Source organism: Xyrauchen texanus, chromosome 42 (genome assembly GCF_025860055.1).
Source record: "Xyrauchen texanus isolate HMW12.3.18 chromosome 42, RBS_HiC_50CHRs, whole genome shotgun sequence".
In the NCBI taxonomy this organism is placed as follows: Eukaryota; Metazoa; Chordata; class Actinopteri; order Cypriniformes; family Catostomidae; genus Xyrauchen; species Xyrauchen texanus.
This window is the reverse complement of record NC_068317.1, coordinates 293,229-313,502: the sequence shown is the minus strand read 5'-3', so window position 1 is coordinate 313,502 and position 20,274 is coordinate 293,229. Positions and strand designations below refer to the sequence as shown.

Here is a 20,274-nt window from a genome sequence, read left to right as displayed (position 1 = left end):
GCATGGGGACGATGGTGGTGACCTTGAAGCACGTTGGAACGACGGCACTGCTCAGAGAGATGTTGAAGATGTCGGTAAGAACATCTGCCAGCTGGTCTGCACATCCTATGAGCACTCTTCCAGGAATGTTGTCTGGTCCAGCAGCCATATGTTGCAGCCTCCATATGTTGCATCCTCCCTGAACATTTGCCAGTCAGTACACTCAAAACAGTCCTGAAGAGCAGAGATGGCTCCTGCTGGCCAGGTGTTCACCTGCTTCTGAAGTGGTTTTGTGCGTCTGACGCATGACAGAGATGTGGTCTGAGTAGCCGAGGTGGGGGCGGGGCACCGCCCGGTACACGCCTGGGATGTTTGTGTGAACAAGATCAAGCGTGTTCGCCCCTCTCATTGCAAAGTCCACATACTGATGGAATTTAGGGAGCACTGTCTTGAGATTCGCTTGGTTGAAATCTCTGGCGACAAGGAACAGTCCGTCAGGGTGAGCGTTCTGCAGTTCGCTCATAGCCCCATAAATTTCACTGAGCGCTTCCTTAGCGTTAGCGCTGGGGGGAATGTAAACTCCGGTTATGATAACAGTGGTGAATTCCCGTGGTAAATAAAAAGGTGTGCATCTAACAGTCACAAGCTCCACCAGCGATGAGCAGTAGCTAGAGACTACATAGTTTTTGCAGCATTCCGTGTTGATGTAAACACACAAGTCTTACTGCACAGAGCTGCATTTCTGTTGGCACAAAACGAGGCGAGCCCGTCTAGCTGAATGGCGGGGTCCGGAATTTGTCGCTGAGCCACATCTCCGTGAAAACAAAGACGCAGCACCGGTTGCTCCGATGTCCGTGTGTCGCAAAAGTCGGGTTCTTTAACAAAAATGGCACCGTTTTGGATCCGGAGCGGCCGCTGTGTGCTGAAGCTTTGCCATCTTGGACCAAAAATATTACTCCAATAAGAGAATTAATCACAATTCCCTTTATTAAAGCTAATTCCTTACAGTAGAATACGATTGTAATGGTGGAGAATTTTATAAAGACAAATAATCTAGTGACTTGTCATTTATATAATTTATAATGGTTGTCGAACACAACTAATACCATTACACATTGCATTACCTAATAATGTAGTATAAGGACAGTTTAATTTAGTTCATAGCTCACATATTTCAAGACCCTAAGTTCCCATATATATAATGGTGTGAGAATGAGTGCACTTTAACGGTTCCCTTCTAAATTTAGCATACCAAATACCCTTACATATAATGGTGTGAGAATGCGTGCACTTTAACGGTTCCCTTCTAAATTCATCAGAACCAAATATCCTACACCTCCCACAGGTGGCAATTGGAAAAAAATTTCCCACAGCAATTATACTTACTTTAGCAAATGAAGAGTAGTCACCTTTTTGCTTTATTTGTCTAAGCCTGCCATGGACATAGGCTAGTAGGCTTTGGTTTACCATAGAAATGTAATCTATAATCAGTATATTTAAGTCACTAAATCCCACACACATTGTAGTTACTTTTTCTTCTCCTAAAGGTGTGTAAGGCAATTTTATATCTGTCCCTATTGAAAATGTACTATGTATGGTCTTGTAACCCAAGTTGAATGCAGGAATTCCAATAGGTGCTGTCAATAGAACAGAAAATTTGTCTGGTGCAGTTGCAATTTGGTATAATAATCTGGTCGCTTCATAATGAATAGCTCTGATTAAATTTGACTCTCCTGTTCCTGCATCTCCAGTAACCTTTTACCTCTAACTTTCTCTAAGCACCTCTGGCTTACTTGATAGAAAATATGTTTTTGTTTGGAGTTCAGAGACCTAAGAAGATTGAGAGCATCTGATCTACACAAGACATTCAAACTATATTCAAATCAATTGCTGCTTTCATTTTGAATGGATAGATCAGGAATTATATCAACATGCTCAAGTTCTTTTGATGAATCTCTAATTTCTTGTTGACATTCAAATTGTTGCTACGCCCTGTCATTTTCACACTGTTTTGTATTGTTTGATTTTTTTTTTTAAATGAACTAGTTCTAGGCTGTTTGCCCGATCTGAACCAAACCATTGCAGAAAGATGTGAAGAATGAGTCCCAAAATGTGAAGTTATTAAAATTTATTTTAAAATTTGTATTTGTCAAATGATACACCAAAACGTATGTAATGGGCATGGCCACTTTTACTAAAATGGTTATAACTCTTTAACAGAAACAGATAATTTAACCAAATGTGGTACACATATGTATGGAGTCATTCTAAGTACACACAAATCAATTGTGCATCTCCACCTCTTGGTGGCATAATAGTAAAAAAAACATTTCTTCTGCCCTAAAAGCATCAGAGACCGTTGGTCGTAGAGATCCCAAAATTGGCAAGATGGTTCCAAATCCCCTCCACTACATCTGTACATCCCCTCCACTACTCAGGCATACAGACACATATCCATCGGACACTAGATGGCACTATTGTGAACAAACTGAAATTTGAAATTATTCAAAACAAATATGTGTCCCAATATGAACATTTTCATAGGAATTTTGTAACTTTTTATCATCAAACGTGGCCTCTTTTATTAAAACGGTTATAACTTTTGAACCGATTGAGATATTATTACCAAATTTCGGTACACTTATGTATGGGGTCATTCTGAGGATACACAAAACGTTGCGCACCTCTGCCTCTTGTTGGTGCTATAATAATATAAAAATGTAAAGGTGTCTAACTATGGAATCGTTGGTCCAATTGACTTTTGCATGCAGTTTCTTTGACGAAGGTGACATTAAGGTCTGTGAAGACAGTTGCATATCTTGAAAAACATGGTCACCATCGACCAATCAGCTTTCAGCACCTTTTATATAGGGTTTAATAAGGTAGATCAGAACAAAACCTGGAAGGCTTATTTGTCTCTTGGCCCAAGAGGTCTGTGCAAAATTAGAAGGAAAAAAATAGGCCACCGGGAGGCACTGTGGCATTTTACATGCATGTAAATTGTTGAATACTCAGCTGTTTTTTTCCACAAAGAAACACTTTATTCATACCATACTGTAGATCTCCTCATTCTAAACAATTTTGCCTCATGTACCATTGGTGTGAAACAAAACGTTCTTTAAATACTAGAGATTATTAAAAAAAAAAACTACTTTTTCAGATTAGTCATAGGCAGTTTGCCCGATCGGAACCAAACCAATGCCATCAGAACATTGTAGAGACTTCCTGGTTGTCTCGTTTGGCTAGCAAGGAGCCTTGTTCGTATCACCCAAGCAACTGCCTGCAACTAGATGGGGTGACCCTAGCAAAAGAGTAGCAAAACGCATATCTCTGCACTAGAACACTGTAGACACTTCCAGTTTGGCTCATTTGACTCAGGCTAGCAAGGAGCATTTTGAATGTCACCCTGGCAACTGCCTAGCAACCAAATGATCTGACCCTAGCAACCAAGTAGTAAAACCCATATCTCTGCACCAGAATATTATAGACACTTTTGCGTTGGCTCATTTGACTCAAGCTAGCAAGGAGCCTTGTTATATCACCCTGGTAACTGCCTAGCAAGCTAATGGGATCACACTCGTTTTACTGTGGATATAGATACTTGTCTACATGTTTACTCCAGCATCTTCACAAGGTCCTTTACTGTTGTTCTGGGATTGATTTGCACTTTTCACACCAAAAGCGTTCATCTCTAGGAGACAGAATGCATCTCCTTCCTGAGTGGTATGATGGTTGCGTAGTCCCATGGTGTTTATACTTGCATACTATTGTTTGTACAGATGAACGAGGTACCTTCAGACAAAATTGTCCCAAGTATGAACCAGATTATTACCTTTTTGTTCTGAGGTCTTGGCTAATTTCTTTTGATTTTCCCAAGCAAAGACTCACTGAGTTTGAAGGTAGGCCTTAAAATACATCCACAGGTATACATCCAATTCAGTACACCACCTATCAGAAGCTAATTGGCTAATTGTCTAAAGGCTTGACATAATTTTCTGGAATTTTACAAGTTTCTTAAAGGCACAGTTAACTTATTTATGTAAACTTCTTACCTACTGAAATTGTGATATAGTCAATTAAAAGTGAAACAATCTGTCTGTAATCAATTGTTGGAAAAATTGCTCTTGTCATGCTCAAAGTAGATGTCCTAAATGATTTGCTAATATGAAATCTGCGGAGTGGTTAAAATTAGTTTTTAATGACTTCAACCTAAGTGTATGTAAACTTCTGACTTCAACTTTATATATATATATATATATATATATATATATATATATATATTTATGCAGTTTAAGTCAGAAGCTTACATGCACATTAGCCAAATACATTTAAACTCAGTTATTCATAATTCCTGACATTTAATCTTTGAAAACATTCCCTATTTTAGGTCAGTTAGGATCACTACTTTATTTTAAGAATGTGAAATGTTAGAATAATAGTAGAGAGAATTATTTAATTCAGCTTTTATTTTCATCACATTCCCAGTGGTCTAGAAGTTTACATACACTTTGTTAGTATTTGGTAGCATTGCCTTTAAATAGTTTAACCTGGGTCAAACGTTTTGGGTAGCCATAAACAAGGTTCTCACAATAAGTTGCTTGAATTTTGGCCCATTACTCCAGACAGAACTGGTGTAACTGAGTCTGGTTTATAGGCCTCCTTGCTCGCACATGCTTTTTCAGTTCTGCCCACAAATTATTTTGGATTGTCGTCCGAGCTTTGTGATGGCCACTTCAATACCTTGACTTTGTTGTCCTTAAGCCATTTTGCCACAACTTGGGAGAATCTAATTGGCTAAATGCCTGAAGGCATGACAACATTTAAAAAAAGGCAACGTTAACTTGGTGTATGTGAACTTCTTACCTACTAGTTAATTAAAAGTGAAATAATCTGTCTGTAACCAATTGCTGGAAAAATGACTCATGTCATGCGCAAAGTAGACACAACGAATTGCCAAAACTATAGTTTGCTAATATTAAATCGTCTCTGGTTACTTAAGTGTAACCCTTGTTCCCTGAAAAAAGCAGAACGAGATGCTGCGCTGGAAAAGTGCTTTGGGAACAGCTTTAGGTGTGACCAGCTGTGAATGAAAATTGACCGGAATTTATAGCCTCTGCCGGTGTAATCATTGGATGCACCTGCAGCAGGGCTATAAATAGATGTGTCACAGGCGCGTCAGCAGGTATCTGATAAAGCAGTCCTGGAGCATCCCATTGCGGCAATGAAGCGCAGCATCTCGTTCCCCTTTTTTCAGGGAACAAGGGTTACACTTAAGTAACCCAAGACATTCCCTTTTCTAAAAGCTACACTTCTGATGCTGTGCTGGAAAAGCGCTTTGGGAACGAGAATACCCACTCCGCCGGACAGTGGCTGTCCGGACCCCCTACGGTTGTGAAGTGTGCTCACAAGAGCATGAGAGGTCTCAGACATGAGCTTGAGATGTCGACTCAAGGACGTAAGAGCCCAGAGTGGCATGAAAATCTAAACTATAAAATCTGATGAATGTGTGCGCAGAGGACCAGCCTGCCGCATCACAAACATGTTGCAGAGGGACACCTCTAGCCAAGGCTTTAGAGGAGGCGACCCCTCTGGTAGAGTGAGCCCTGATACCTACTGGCGAAGCTTGCCCGCGCGCCTCGTAGGCCAGGGCAATAGCGTCCCTCACCCAATGCGACATAGTCGGCTTGGTGGCCTCTAACTCCCGAAACACCGGCGGTGGCAGGAATGGAGAGGTTTCGTGGAGGTACCAGGAGGGCTGAAGTGGATGATACACACGCCATGTCCCGAGGGGGGCTACCCCCACAAGGCCGGGCGCAAAACATTCAGGGTTTTTTCCTTTTAGAAATAACTGCCATGAGGTCTTGCTTTTGGGGCTGCTGAGGGCGACGAACCGGACCCCAGTCTTTACGAGGGGGAGCACGATTCGCCATGCTTTGTTTTTGAGCCTCCCATCTAGAAGGACCGGGGTGGGTCTGGGTGGCCGACGGCCCCTCCCCCTGAGTGTGGCAAGGAAGGAATTGCCTGAAGGCTTCCTCATGACTCTTTGCCTCATGGAACCTGGTGATAACTATATTCATAGCATCACCAAATAAGCCTGACCTGCTGCCTGATAAGCTTTCCCCACAACCGTGGAGGTGGTCCTGCACAGCTTTGTGGGGAGAGTGGGTCTCTTTAGCGATGATGCCGAGCCAGGCGAGAGAACCCGCGAGTGTCTCTTCTACAGGCGGCATCACAAAATACCCCCGAGCTTCAGCACCCACGATAGTCAAATGTATCAACATCGAGGGCACGAAGACACTGGAAGTATAAGGATTCCTCCATGAATGAGAATATTTGTTATGGGGGTCATAGAGGAAAGAAGAGACTGACATAATATTCCCTTCCCTCTTTTATTTATTTATTTGGCCACCAATTTGTCTTCTAGTTTGGAGCGTTTGGGGGGGAGGGGGTCTGTTGTTAGCCATTTTATTATTGTGCGTGGACAGAGGTTCAGTGTCCCTCTCATGAACCGAAGAGAAGGATCAGCTGGATCTGGGGAGAGAGCAAGCGATAGGGACTGACCCATCTCTCGCTTTTCAGCCAGATCCATACGAGAACCCCATGACGAAAAAGTGGGTGCTGGCTCTTGGAAGCAAGCGAGAGGAGTGTGAAGCATTTTGTCTGTAAACAGATCGCAATGCCTGCACCCGCTCTGCCGCAACGCAAGAGCAGCTTGCTCTTCCCCCAAACACGCAAAACAACACTGGTGTGTGTCAGTTTCAGCCAAAGAGCGTAAACAGTTGTTTATCAGTCATTCTTTTTCTTCTTTTTTAAAGAAAAGAGAAAGAGAGATTTCTCACACTGGTTAACAAAATTTAACTCCTAACAGATGAAAGAAAGTTCTGACAGGCTCGTGAAACACACATACACGGAGTGATCTGAAGAAAAAAGATCTGACGATGCACCTGTGACGCATCTATTTGTAGCCCTGCTGCAGGTGCATCCAATGATTACACCGGCAGAGGCTATAAATTCCGGTCAATTTTCATTGACGTGTTGCACACATATTCACAGCTGGTCACACCTAAAGCTGGTCACACCTAAAGCTGTTCCCAAAGCGCTTTTCCAGCGCAGCATCAGAAGTGTAGCTTTTTGAAAAGGGAACTGTGGAGTGGTTTTAATGAGTTCATCCTAAATGTATGTAAACTTCTGACTTCAACTATATATATATATTAGAGATGCACCGATTGCAATTTTCTTGGCTGATTCCGATTTCCGATTTTTTTACAAGTGTGACCTGCCGATACTGATTTTTCCGATTTCGATTTTCTTTCTAAGAACTATTATTGACCGCATATACAAACAAAATCTACCTTTCTTCAATGCAAAATTGTATTTTCATAATAAAATGTATTATTAAACATTACAATTTCCCCCAAACTGCACTAAGTTACAGGATCTTCTCTCACTTAAACAACTGGAAAGAGGTAGAAATAACAATTAACTGCAAATGAGTTGCTTTATATAACAGTTGTCATTTTCCACTATTATAAATGGACCTTTTTCTCTTTATTACTCGTCTAACAAAACCATTCCAAAGATCTGAAAACCATACCTGTCAACACTCCCGTTTTTCCTGGGAGTCTCCCGTTTTGTTATTTCTCCCAAAAAACTCCCGTAATTTGTATGGCCCAAACCACGTTATATGAATAATCACATCAATATATTATTCCAAGGTTGTCCAGTTGCCAGATCTTGAATGAAACGCATCCTACTCACACAATCGACATATCATACAAATTACAAATAATTTGTGACCTCAACCTGGCAACCTACAACCCATTTGCGCTGTTGATATCTGCGCAGGCAGTAGACGTGGGATGTTAAATCAATTATCACTGGTAGATGGGAGAAGAAGACTCAGCTGGTGCTCCGGTGAAAAAAACTAAATATACATGTAAATTTAACAACAGCTGGATGGAAGAATTTCATTTAATATCCCGAAGCCATATCGACAATGGCCACGCCTTTTGCAAAGTGTGTCGCACTGATTTTAATATCGGACACGGTGGGAAGAATTACGTTACTCACAACGGCACAATTTGTATGTATTTAGCCTGCCTCTGCCATCCAGCACCCCACTTCCCTTCTCCCGGATTTGTGTACCCAAATGTTGACAGGTAACGGCTGCGTGTGTGACATGACACGAGATTAAACAACTCGAGCAACGCGACATCGGAAAACTATCACCTACTCTGTATCGACGAAATTTATCAGATTTCTGAACCCTCTGTCCTCAACTATGGAGAACAGCTGGTCATCCAGGGCCATGAATTCCATAATTTTCCTCGTAATTGCTTTGGTCTTTTCGCTGCCCATTCCATGGAATGATAGGAGAGGCTGCTGACTTGTGACTGGCTCTGCGCTCTGGCTAGCTTTAGCCGCTTTCCCTTTTTAGCTTCTTTTTTAAAATGGGCATTTTCAGCTGGGTGATAGTGTTTTAAATGTCTAATTAGGTTTGTTGTTCCGAAAGTTATTGTGGTGGTTCCCCCACGGTTTACTTTGGCCTTACAATTATTACAAATTGCAAACTTTATGTATTCTTCACTCACAGCATGCTGAAAATCGGCTAATTCCGGTCCCTGGCCGGTCGATTGGTGCATCTCTAATATATATATATATATATATATATATATATATATATATATATATATACACACACACACATATGCACTGCACTGCTGCAACACGATTGGCTGACTGGATAATCAAATGGATGATTGTTAGTGCCAGACAGGCTGGTTTGAGTATTTCTGTAACTGCTGATCTACTGGGATTTTTACGCACAGCAGTCTCTAGAATTTACTAAGAATGGTGCCAAAAACAAAAAACACCCAGTGAGGGGCAGTTCCATGGATGGAAACACCTTGTTGATGAGCGAGGTCAACAGAGAGTGGCCAGACTGGTTCGAACTGACAATGTCTACAGTAACTCAGATAACCGCTCTTTACAATTGTGGAGAGAAGAATAGCATATTAGGCTATTTTATATAGACTTATCAGCCACAACATTAAAACCACCTGCCTAATATTGTGTAGGTCCCCCTCGTGCTGCCAAAACAGCACCAACCCGCATTTCAGGATAGCATTCTGAGGTGCTATTCTTCACACCACAATTGTACAGAGCAGTTATCTGAGTTACCATAGATTTGTCAGTTCGAACCAGTCTGGCCATTCTCTGTTGACCTCTCTCATCAACAAGGCATTTCTATCCGCAGAACTACTGCTCACTGGATGTTGTTTGTTTTTGGCACCATTCTGAGTAAATTCTAGAGACTATTGTGTGTGAAAATACCAGGAGATTAGCAATCACAGAAATACTCAAACCAACCCGTGTAATAAAGACACACTGTTTTGGTTGTAATTAGCACTTTGTATTCTGTAACTGTGTTTGAGAAATATGAGATTGTCATATGTTGTATTATGTTCTCTTGCTCGTGTGTGTGTGTGTGTCCCAAGGGTATGTGTTGAGTTCAGTTGTGACAGTAGCGCTGGGCATTTGGGAGGCTCCGGTGAGCTTTGGCTGTCATTAGTGCTCTCTCATGAGGGCCGTGCCACTTCACCTCACAATGACTCTTTTGGTTTTATTTTATTGCTAATGAAGCAGCAGGTAGAGAACAGTTGTGCTAGGTGAAAGGCCACTAATAGTCATTAAGGTTTGTTTTCACGTTTTCCTTTTGTCAGCAATCCCACAGCGCCGTGACTCGCGTTTTCAGATGGTATCACTTCCTCGCCGACTGTGAAGAAGTGTGCATAACAGACAAAGAATGCGGTCATTACAAATACACCACCGTTGCTGCTGCGTGTCTTTGTGTTCTTTAAGTCTGCTTTCTGTGAAGACTGCTTTCTTAGAAAAGACTTAGAAAACCTCTGACCCAACACATACTAAGACTGACTGTGTGTCTTCAACATTTTACTCATGTTGGAAATTGCGTAGTTGTGTTTGATTATCGTCAACAAAATGCAAAGAGAGATTAAATCAAAGGGATAGTTCACCCAAACATGAACATTCTGATTTAATTTACATGTTGTTCCAAACCAATATGACTTTCTGCCTTCTATGGAACATAAATTAGATGTTAGGCAAAATTAGGGAGCGAGCAACTGAGCGTGTTTACCTGTGTCTGTTGCAGTAATGTACAGTTATGCTGAAGCTGTTAGTTTAACTCTATTCCTCAGTTTTAGTGTGATTGTAATCTGCTTTGATTGTGGAGTGATGCTGCCATACGTGCTCTCTAAATTATCTATGAGTATTTCACTCACATTCTTTTATATTTCTTGGTGAACTCTTAGTTTGAAACAGCCACAGAAAGCATTCTCTCCTACGCCATTTTGAAAGTTTATGTCTTCTCCCAACTAGTGCTGCACGATAAATCATATCGCAATCGCGATGTCAGCCTGTGCGATTATATGACGCCAAAATGCTGTGAATATATTAAATAAATAAGTGCCTGTGTGGACGTGACAGCCCATTTTATACACCGCTAATAAAGATGACCAGTCAGTCTCAGTTTAGGGAGTGGCACGTGTGGTCATGTCAGTTTCCGGTGTTCAGTGTTGAGATAAATGCCGAGCAGACCGACACTGAACTGGTGGCCAGAAAAAATTACACAGATCATAGCTTGGCGATATATCTTTATTTCATCCTTAATTAAAATTCATATTATCTATATAATCTGAGCGGGAGTCGAGACTGGGAGAGATTTAAAGTTCTGCCGGGTGATGTGCACTCTAACACGGAGACGCTCGTCTCTCACCCCCGCTGTCTGCAGCTTGCAACGTGTAGCATCATTGATGAGATCATCATGATAAGATCAATCTTATGTGAAAAATAACACTAAAATGACGACAACAACAATAAAGTGTGTGTGTGTATGTATGTATGTATGTATATATATATGTATATATATATATATATATATATATATATATATATATATATTAGAGATGCACCGATTGCAATTTTCTTGGCCGATTTCGATACCTATTTTTTCCAATTTTCTTTCTAAGAACTATTATTGACCACATATACAAACAAAATCTACCTTTCTTCAATGCTAAGTTTTATTTTCATAATAAAATAAATGATTAAACATTACAATTTCCTCCAAACTGCACTAAGTTACAGGATCTTCTCTCACTTAAACAACTCTCAAAATAAAGTGCTCTGTGACTAGAAAGAGGTAGAAATAACAATTAACTGCAAATGTGTTGCTTTATATAACAGATGTCATTTCCTACTATTTTTATAAATGGACCTTTTTCTCTTTATTAGTCGTCTAACAAAACAATTCCAAAGATCTGAAAAACTGACGTGTCCAATACGCTCAACTTACGTTAGATGTACAAATATCAGTTGTAAAACTGAGCACTGCTTCGGGAACGGCTTGTAACCATACCTGTCAACACTCCCGTTTTTCCTGGGAGTCTCCCGTTTTGTTATTTCTCCCAAAAAAACTCCCATAATTTGTATGGCCCAAACCACGTTATATGAATAATCACATCAAAATATTATTCCAAGGTGGTCCAGTTGCCAGATCTTGAATGAAACACATTCTACTCACACAATCGACACATCATACAAATTACAAATCATTTATGACAACAATCTGGCAACCTACAACCCATTTGCGCTGTTGATATCTGCGCAGGCAGTAGACGCGGGATGTTAAATCAAGCATCACTGGTAGAGGGGAGGAGAAGCTCAGCTGGTGCTCCGGTGAAAAAAAACTAAATATACATGTACATTTAACAACAGCTGGATGGAAGAATTGAATTTCATATCCCGAAGCAATACCGACAATGCCCACGCCTTTTGCAATGTGTGTCGCACTGATTTTAATATCGGACACGGTGGGAAAAATTACGTTACTCAGCACATTAAATCAACAACGGCACAATTTGTATGTATTTAGCCTGCCTCTGCCATCCAGCACCCCGCTTCCCCTCTCCCGGATTTGTGTACCCAAATGTTGACAGATAACAGGCTGTTACATGACACGAGACTAAACAACTCGGGCAACGCGACATCGGAAAGTACCTCATACTCTGTATCGAGGAAATGTATCAGATTTCTGATCCCTCTGTCCTCAACTATGGAGAGTATCATCTACAATTCAAATGTTTCAAACAGACTAAAGATAAATTAAGAACCACATTTTAATAACATATACACTAAACAGCTGAAGTTTAACAGCTGGTCATCCAGGGCCATGAATTCCATAATTTTCCTCGTAATTGCTTTGGTCTTTTCGTTGCTCATACCAAGGGATGATAGGAGAGGCTGCTGACTTGTGACTGGCTCTGAGCTCTGGCTAGCTTTAGCCGCTTTCACTTTTTAGCTTCTTTTTTAAAATGGGCATGTTCAGCTGGGTGATGGTGTTTTAAATGTCTAATTAGGTTTGTTGATCCAAAAGTTATTGTGGTGGTCCCCCCACGGTTTACTTTGGCCTTACAATTATTACACATTTCGAACTTTATGTATTCTTCACTCACAGTGAAGATCTTCCACGCCAATGACATGTTTACATGCAGCTGTGACGTTATTGCCTGCGCCGCTGGCAACAAAACGGACCGGCTTGGAATCGGTAAGACGTGAGGCTGACAGGCCGGTTACCGGTCCGGGCCGAGCATGCGGAAAAGCAGCTAATTCTGGTCCCTGACCGGTCGATCGGTGCATCTCTAATATATATATATATATATATATATATATATATATATATATATATATATATTATTGGTTTTGGATAGACAAGATTGACAAATGCTTATCAATAATACTCTTATGGCTAAAATGTTTGCAGTATTCAGTGGCTAAAATATCAATATGACTAAATGTTACTAAAATATGACTAAAATGTCAACAGTTTTCATTGACTAAAACTACATTAAAAAGCCCAGTAAGCCAAACAAAGCACAATTACAGATGTGTTTGCGAGTGTCAAGCCATATGACAAGTCTTCACAGAGATATAAAGTGACATGAGGCACCGTTAGCAAAGTGGGATTTCAGAAAATGATCCACACACTGGACAATAGGTACCAGCGATAAGTAGAACTTTTTAGAAAGAGGATTTGGAAATACCAGTTGGTCATTAAAAAAAAAAAAAACACAACAGCAACAGTTTTAGTGGTTTGAGTGAACCACACTTTTATATCCAGTTTCCTTTTCAAAAGAGTTTATAGAAAGTACATGTTACAGCCTGATTAAATGTTCCTGTTTGTTTGGACAATCTTATTTTCATGAAAATTTGTATGTTCTTATTTATTGTTCCAATTAATTTAGGTGTAATATTGAGAAAATAACAAGTTTGCAGTAATGCAAAGATGTTATTATTTCATTTTGTAAAAATATTTTAATTTGAAAACACTGCATTTATAGTTGTTGTTGTTGCTAGTTTGTATATTTGAGTTGAAAAATACACATTTCAGCATTATCAGTAATCTATTTGAAGCATTTTCCTTGATAACCTAGCAAGTTGACTCATGATACCATTTGTTTATTATATCGCAATCGCATATTGCAATATTAGCCTCAATAATCGCAATGTGACATTGTCACCAAATCGGGCAGCCCTACTCCCAACTCTGAAACTCAAGTATCAGCTAGGCACCCTGAGCATGTGTGATTAATCCTGTTGTGATTCTCAGCTGTGATATGCAGTAATTCTGAAGCTGTTAGTTTAACCCTCTGGGGTCGCCGGCGCGTCCTGCTGGATATTTTCGTCATTATAGCTGAAACAACTTAAAATACTCTGTCATTTTTGGGTATACAGATAAGTGTAAGACATCATTAGAGACTATAAAGGGTCTACTTTTATTTGTGTACACTCACAATAACAACAAAATCTTGTGCTTTTGTAAAATAAAGAAAATAAAAAGGGTGAGCTTTCAGCAGTCTCGGTGTTCACGAGCATATTTCTGAAATACGTCACTAACATGAACTGAATCTCCGCGAATACTTATCACACAAACATGAAACATATGTCTAAAGAAAGCTTAAAATGTCTACTTTTAATAAAACAATTCAAATTTAAAACAAATATTCTCCTGCAGTGCAATCTGTTTGAAACAAAGCGATGTACAGTTTTAACTGGTCCATCTCATTATCTGTAATATGATCACACCCACCACCAGAGCACGCCATTCATACACTGATGTGCTGAGACGATCAAGGCAAATGTACACGCCTGCATAGACCACATCTTGCCCAGACTGGGGGAAGGTGACATGTGGCCAATTCATCACATGGGTTTCACATTTCCGTACCGTGAAAAATACATCACAGGGAGTTGCCTGAAGAGGGAATTACAGCTGAATTCCACTAAATTCACAGGCCAGAAGGCTAGGGAGGAAGAACATCCAGGAAGCGAGAGCTTAGTGGCTAACCTGGGAGAGAGAGCGCACTGGATCACTTTGGTGGAGGGCACTAGGTGCAAGCGGAACACCCGGTCGGCTGTTCCGTATTACCGAGTTCTACTGGCTCAGACCTGACAAAGCATGGGACGAGACCGACTCAACCCTGAGATTGTAGAATCTCGCAAAGGTATTGGGTGTTCCCAGCCTGCTGCTCTGCAGATGCAGCTAGGGAGGTGCTGTTGGCTAGTGCCCACGAGGATGCCACACTTCTCGTCGAGTGTGCTCGAACCTGCAAGGGGCCTGGGTCTGGTAAGCCAGGGAGATAGCGTCAACGACCCAGTGAGCTAATCTTTGTTTGGAGACGCATTCCCTTTACGACGTAGCAGACAAAGAGCTGCTCAGAAAATCTAAACTCTACGTGCGGTCCAAATAGGTACGCAAAGCACGTACCGGACACAGCAACAAAAAGGCTGGGTCTGCCTTCTCCCGGGGCAGCACTTGCAGGTTCACAACCTGATCCCTGAAGGGGGTCGTAGGAAACTTGGGCACGTAGTCTGGCCGCGGTGTTAGGATGACGTGAGTATCTGCTGGACCGAACTCCAGTCAAGTGTCGCTGACAGAGAATGCTTGCAGGTCCCCAACCCTCTTGATAGAAGCTAGCACTATCAGCAGGGCCATCTTCAAGGAGAGGGCCTTGAGCTCAACCGAGTCAAGCGGCTTGAAGGGGGATCTCTGAAGGCCCGAGAGGACCAATGAGAGATCCCAGGAGGGTAACAGGCTTGGCCAGGGAGGATTCAGCCTCCGGGCGCCTCTAAGGAACCTGATAATAAAGTTGTGCTTACCCAAGGACTTGCCTTCCACTGTTTCGTGGTGGGCTGCAATAGCAGCTACATACACCTTCAAGGTGGAGGGGGACAGCCTCCCCTCCAACCTCTCTTGCAGAAATTAAAGCACTGGCCGAACTGCTCATCTCTGCGGGTCTGCAGACCAGAATGAACACCAATTTGCGAACATGCGCCACTTTAGGTTGTAAAGTTGCCTGGTAGAAGGAGCTCTGGCTTGGTTGATCATCTCTACGACTGCAGGTGGTAGGTCACTCAGATTTTCCACTTCCTGTCCAGGGGCCAGACATGGAGGTTCCAGAGGTCTGGGCGTGGATGCCAGAGGGTGCCCCGTCCCTGAAAAAGAAGGTCCTTCCAGTTTGCCAGGGAGGTGCTGTTGCGAGTAGCGTGAGATCCGAGAACCAAGTCCGAGTGGGCCAGTAAGGAGACTTGTTCCTTGTCCTCCCTGATCTTGCACAGCACCAGTGCAAGAAGGCTCACTGGGGAAATGCGTACTTGCGCAGCCCCCAGGGCCAGCTGTGTGCCAGTGCGTCTGTCCCAAGATGGGCCTCTGTCAGGGAGTACCAGAGCGGGCAGTGGGAATTGTCTTGGGAGGCAAAGAGATCTACCTGTGCCGTGCCGAACTGGCCCCAAATCAGTTGGACCACCTGGGGGTGGAGCCTCTACTCTCCCCTGGGCGAGACCTGTCGCGACAGTGCATCCGCTGTCGTGTTGAGGTAGCCTGGGATATGAGTGGCGTGCAGCGATCCGAGACATATGATGAGAGCGCACGCCACCTTGCCGATTTATGTACGCTGCTGTGCTGTCTGAACGGATCAAGACATGCTTGCCCCGGATCAGTGGGAGCAACCTCTGCAGGGCAAGGAATAAAGCCACAGACGTCCCCCGTTTAGAGATGTCTGTGGTGACCACGACACTTCTGGACACCTGCTGTAGGGGGACTCCAGTCCATAGAAAACAGAGGTCTGCCCAAGTGTTGAAAGTCTGACAACAGGAAGGGTTGATTAACACACGGTATGAGCCGTGGCGCCATGCCCATCTCGGGGCTCGAGCCTGAAGCCAGTGCTGAAGCATTCTCATATGTATCAACCCGAGTGGCGCGACTGCGGCAGAGGTTAAAATCTGTTTCTGCGTGAGCATTTTGAACGGGAGTTTGTGAAAAGCCCAGTTGAGAACTCGCAAGTCCAAGATTAGTCGCAACCCACCTTTTTTGGGTACGATGAAGGGCTTTAGAAACCCTTCATCTCGGCTGGAGGGACTGGCTCTATTGCGTCCTTGAGTAGCAGAGTTGTAATCTCTGCCCGTAAGGCGCTGGCGTTTTCAATGCACATCGAGGTGGAGCAAATACCGCTGAAACGAGGCAAGAGCCTGGCGATTGAATTGCGTAGCCGAATTGTATGGTTCTGGTCAGCCAATGCGATGGGTTGGATAGCGAAAGCCATGCATCCAAGCTTCGCGTGAGGGGCACTTTGGACGTACCGGGTGGGCCTTCACAGCGGGGGGAGCAGGTAATAACTCGTCGGGAGGAAAAAGCGCGTCCTGAAGCTTGGGTGCTGAGAAAAGACTCATAGCACATACCTTGCTCTGCGTACCCAGCAGGGGGTGGGTTAGAGACTTGGTCCTGGAGAGGCGTCTTCGGAACTTGTCTGTGCCGGCCTGCAGGGGAGGGGCAGTTCCGGGTCCGGAGGCGATGTGTCTACGTCCGGGGAACCGGGACTGTAGGATTTTGATGCCGGGGCACCGTGAGAGCGGCATGCAATGGCACGTCTGGAGGCGAGGTGACTGTGTCCGGAGAACCGGGACTGTAGGATTTTGAAGGGGGTACCGTGGGAACAGCGCGCACCAGCTGAATGACCCAGGAAGTGAGGAAATCGCTCTTTTATTGCTAATGTGGGTACCGCAGCCCAAAGGGGGTGCAGCAAAAGAAAATAAGGAAAATTAAGATTTTCCTCCCTGCCCTCCACCAGGGGATGGAGTGGTCCTGATACCACAGTCGACACTGGGGCTGAGAGCTGGGTCCGGTTTGAGGTGGAGCTGCCTGTTGCTTGGACGCAGGGGGACACCCTCGGCGGGAAGACGGGCCGCCGGCTACGCTGGGGCGGCACCGCAGCATGATGTGTGAGATAATTTCTGTCTGCCTCTACCGCCGAAAACTGCTGGGCGAAGTTGTTGTGGGTGTCGCCGAAGAGGCCAAGCTGGGAGACCGGGGCGTTGAGAAAGCGGGCCTTGTCAACATTGCGCATCTCAACCATGTTTAGCCAACGGTGCTGTTCCTGGACCATGAGGGTGGCCATCCCCCGCCTGAGTACCCCCAATGTGATCTTCATGGCTCTGAGAGCGAGGTCGGTGGCAGAGCGCAGTTCCTTCAGCACATTGGGGTTGGGACTACCCAGGTGCAGTTCTTTAAGTGCCTTGGCTTGGTGGACCTGCAGGCATGTCTGGGAGCGGCGCCCTGACCAAGCGTGGCAGGGGGCGGGTGGTTCATGGAGATTTAACCTGCAAATCAGAGCTGGCTGCCATCCCCAAATCACCTCCATCGCCAGCCGGGTCGTCCTCAATCCCGTGGGAAGAAGGATCGACACGGGGGTGGCTGAAGTTGCAGTCACCTTGAGAAATGAAAGCCGAGACTGCAACGCTACCATGGTCATGTTCTTGCAGTGAGTTTATGAACTGTCCACAAACGCTGCCTAAGTATGATCGCTATCCAGGCACACGAGGCATCATCAATGACCGTCAGTCTTGGAGACATATCGACCACATCCAGGAACTACACAGAGGCGGAAGGGCATCTTTAAAAAGACGCATCATGAAAAGGATGTTCAATGCCTGCTGTGTATTGCTCTTTTGTGAGGGGAAAATACTCTTTTAGAAGTAAGCACTATTTTAGACAGAAGCGCTGTCGAAACACCCTGGGGCGTGGACTGCACAGCGTGCAGAGAAGGAGAAAGCCGCTGGTAACTCGTAACAGCAGTGCTCTGCCAACAGAGGTGAGTGGAACAGTAGTGAACTTCAGCTTGCTGCTGCACAACCGCTCTGCTCCGATGGAAAAAATCTGACTGACAGACACACGCCCGCTTCCCTTTATACTCGTATGTCCGGGGGCAAGACATGTATATTCTATTTGCCAATTTCTCATTGGCCTTTTGTCAAGTTCAGAGGTATGCAAGGCTCTCAAGAAAGACCCCTTGTTTCACTAGATTCGACACAATGTCAAGTGAGTAACAGAAGGGGAATCACAGTTACAGGATCTGAAATAATCGCAATTAAATCGATCACGATCAGGCGATTATTTAATAACTGCAACAGGCGTAGTGCTTATAATTATTCATTTTCATCACAAGATAGACCTATGAGTTACCGTTAAAACTCGCAAAAGTGATATGAAGGACAATTTTGACTTAAACATGCAATTTTTTGTTGTTGTTAAACAATAAATTCATGCTTTAAATGAACCTGATTTAAATCCTAAATTAAAAAGTTATACAAGTAACACTATATTTTATAATAGATTTAGATAATAGGAAATAGAAATTACAGTAATCACAGTTGAATTTACAGTTAACTGATTCTTGTGGAGTTTTTCAGTTTTGTAACAGGTTTTTTTTTCTTGTGTGGTTTTAATGTTCAGATTTGCTGGTGTGTCATTCAGACAATTGTGAGATGTCTTGAGGATCATATAGTGTTGTTAATTTGCTGTGAATTTGCTTGTGGTTTATTGTGGTGATTATATGATGGCATCACCAGGGGCCTCATTATTGTATAGAAGTGAGAATCCTCTGAGGAATTGCTGCAAAATCAAAGCTGTTTCCAACAAACCCTTGTGCTACACACAAACTTTTTGTACATGATGTGAACCATTTTAAATATATTTAATAAATCATATGTCTGCTAGTGAAAGAATATATAGGCCTCCTCACCTTTATTAATTTCACACAGTCATGATTATTAATATTATATGAACAGATATGAATTGTCTTTACTTTGTTAGTTTTATTGAGTGAGTGGATCCATAGAGAAAGAGGGATTGCAAAAGAGAGAGAATAATCAAGCAGTATCTCATTCTCATTCACGAGTCTATGAATAATCATGTTCAGGCTTTATCAGAGCAAACACACTTAATCACGTCATAATCAACATCAATGTTCATGAAAATACAAATCACATGAATAAATGTTGACTATATTTTGTGTTTATGTTTTTAACAGGAGTTTTTTGAGCATTCAAAGCTTCTCTGGGATGATGAGGGTGTGAAGGCTTGTTTCGAGCGCTCAAACGAGTATCAGCTTATCGACTGCGCACAATAGTGAGTATCTGTGAAATCTACTTTCTTTTCTGCTCCTCTCTCATCATGTAACATCTCTGCACCTCTGTGATGTTTGTTACATAGAGATTTCTTGTCTGATGAGTGGATAAGAGAGATTATTTTTAAGCCCTGTGTTTACTGTGTCAGATGTTAGTGGAACATGTCCATAGTTAAAGGGGCATCGTCATTAACTCCCAAGTGGATATTTAACTGACTATAAGGGACTTATCAACTGGTTTGCTATAGCTAGTAAACAGTGTTTCATCAAACACTCAGTAGACTATCAATCAGAATCAGAAAAAGCTTTATTGCCAAGTACGTTTTTTACGCATACAAGGAATTTTTTTGGTGTTGTAGGCGCGTTTCACACATTCTCTAAATATAAGAAACAAGTATTAAAATATAAGCAATATAAATATAAATATGTCCACACAGTATATATTAAAAGTAAGAATAAAAATAAAAGAGAGCAGTACAGCAGAGTAAGTACAGTGGCATGTAGTGCCAGAGGTGGAGTGTGGGAAGTGCCAGGGTGGGTACCGGGCCTTGTTGATAAGGCAAGTGGTGGAGTCACAGAGGGTGATGGGGGCAGATGCAGGCGAGGCTGAGTTCTTCCTGAAGTCCACAACCATCTCCACTGTCTTTAGAGCGCTTTAGCTCAAGGTTGTTTTGATTGCACCAGGTCACCAGGTGGTCAACCTCCCACCTGTAGGCGGACTCGTCACTATCAGAGAGGAGTCCGATGAGGGAGGTAT

The 20,274-nt window shown here is 42.9% G+C and overlaps 1 protein-coding gene across 2 annotated transcripts in view; it reads left to right on the top strand.

The window, feature by feature from the left end:
- The window catches only part of LOC127634741 (guanine nucleotide-binding protein G(olf) subunit alpha-like), a 173,412-nt gene that overhangs the window by 39,570 nt on the left and 113,568 nt on the right, over positions 1-20,274 (top strand). For both annotated transcript variants that reach the window (XM_052114418.1, XM_052114420.1), the window contains exon 5: positions 19,422-19,519. In XM_052114418.1, coding sequence (XP_051970378.1) covers positions 19,422-19,519 — 98 coding nt within the window. The remainder of the gene's footprint in view (positions 1-19,421; positions 19,520-20,274) is intronic.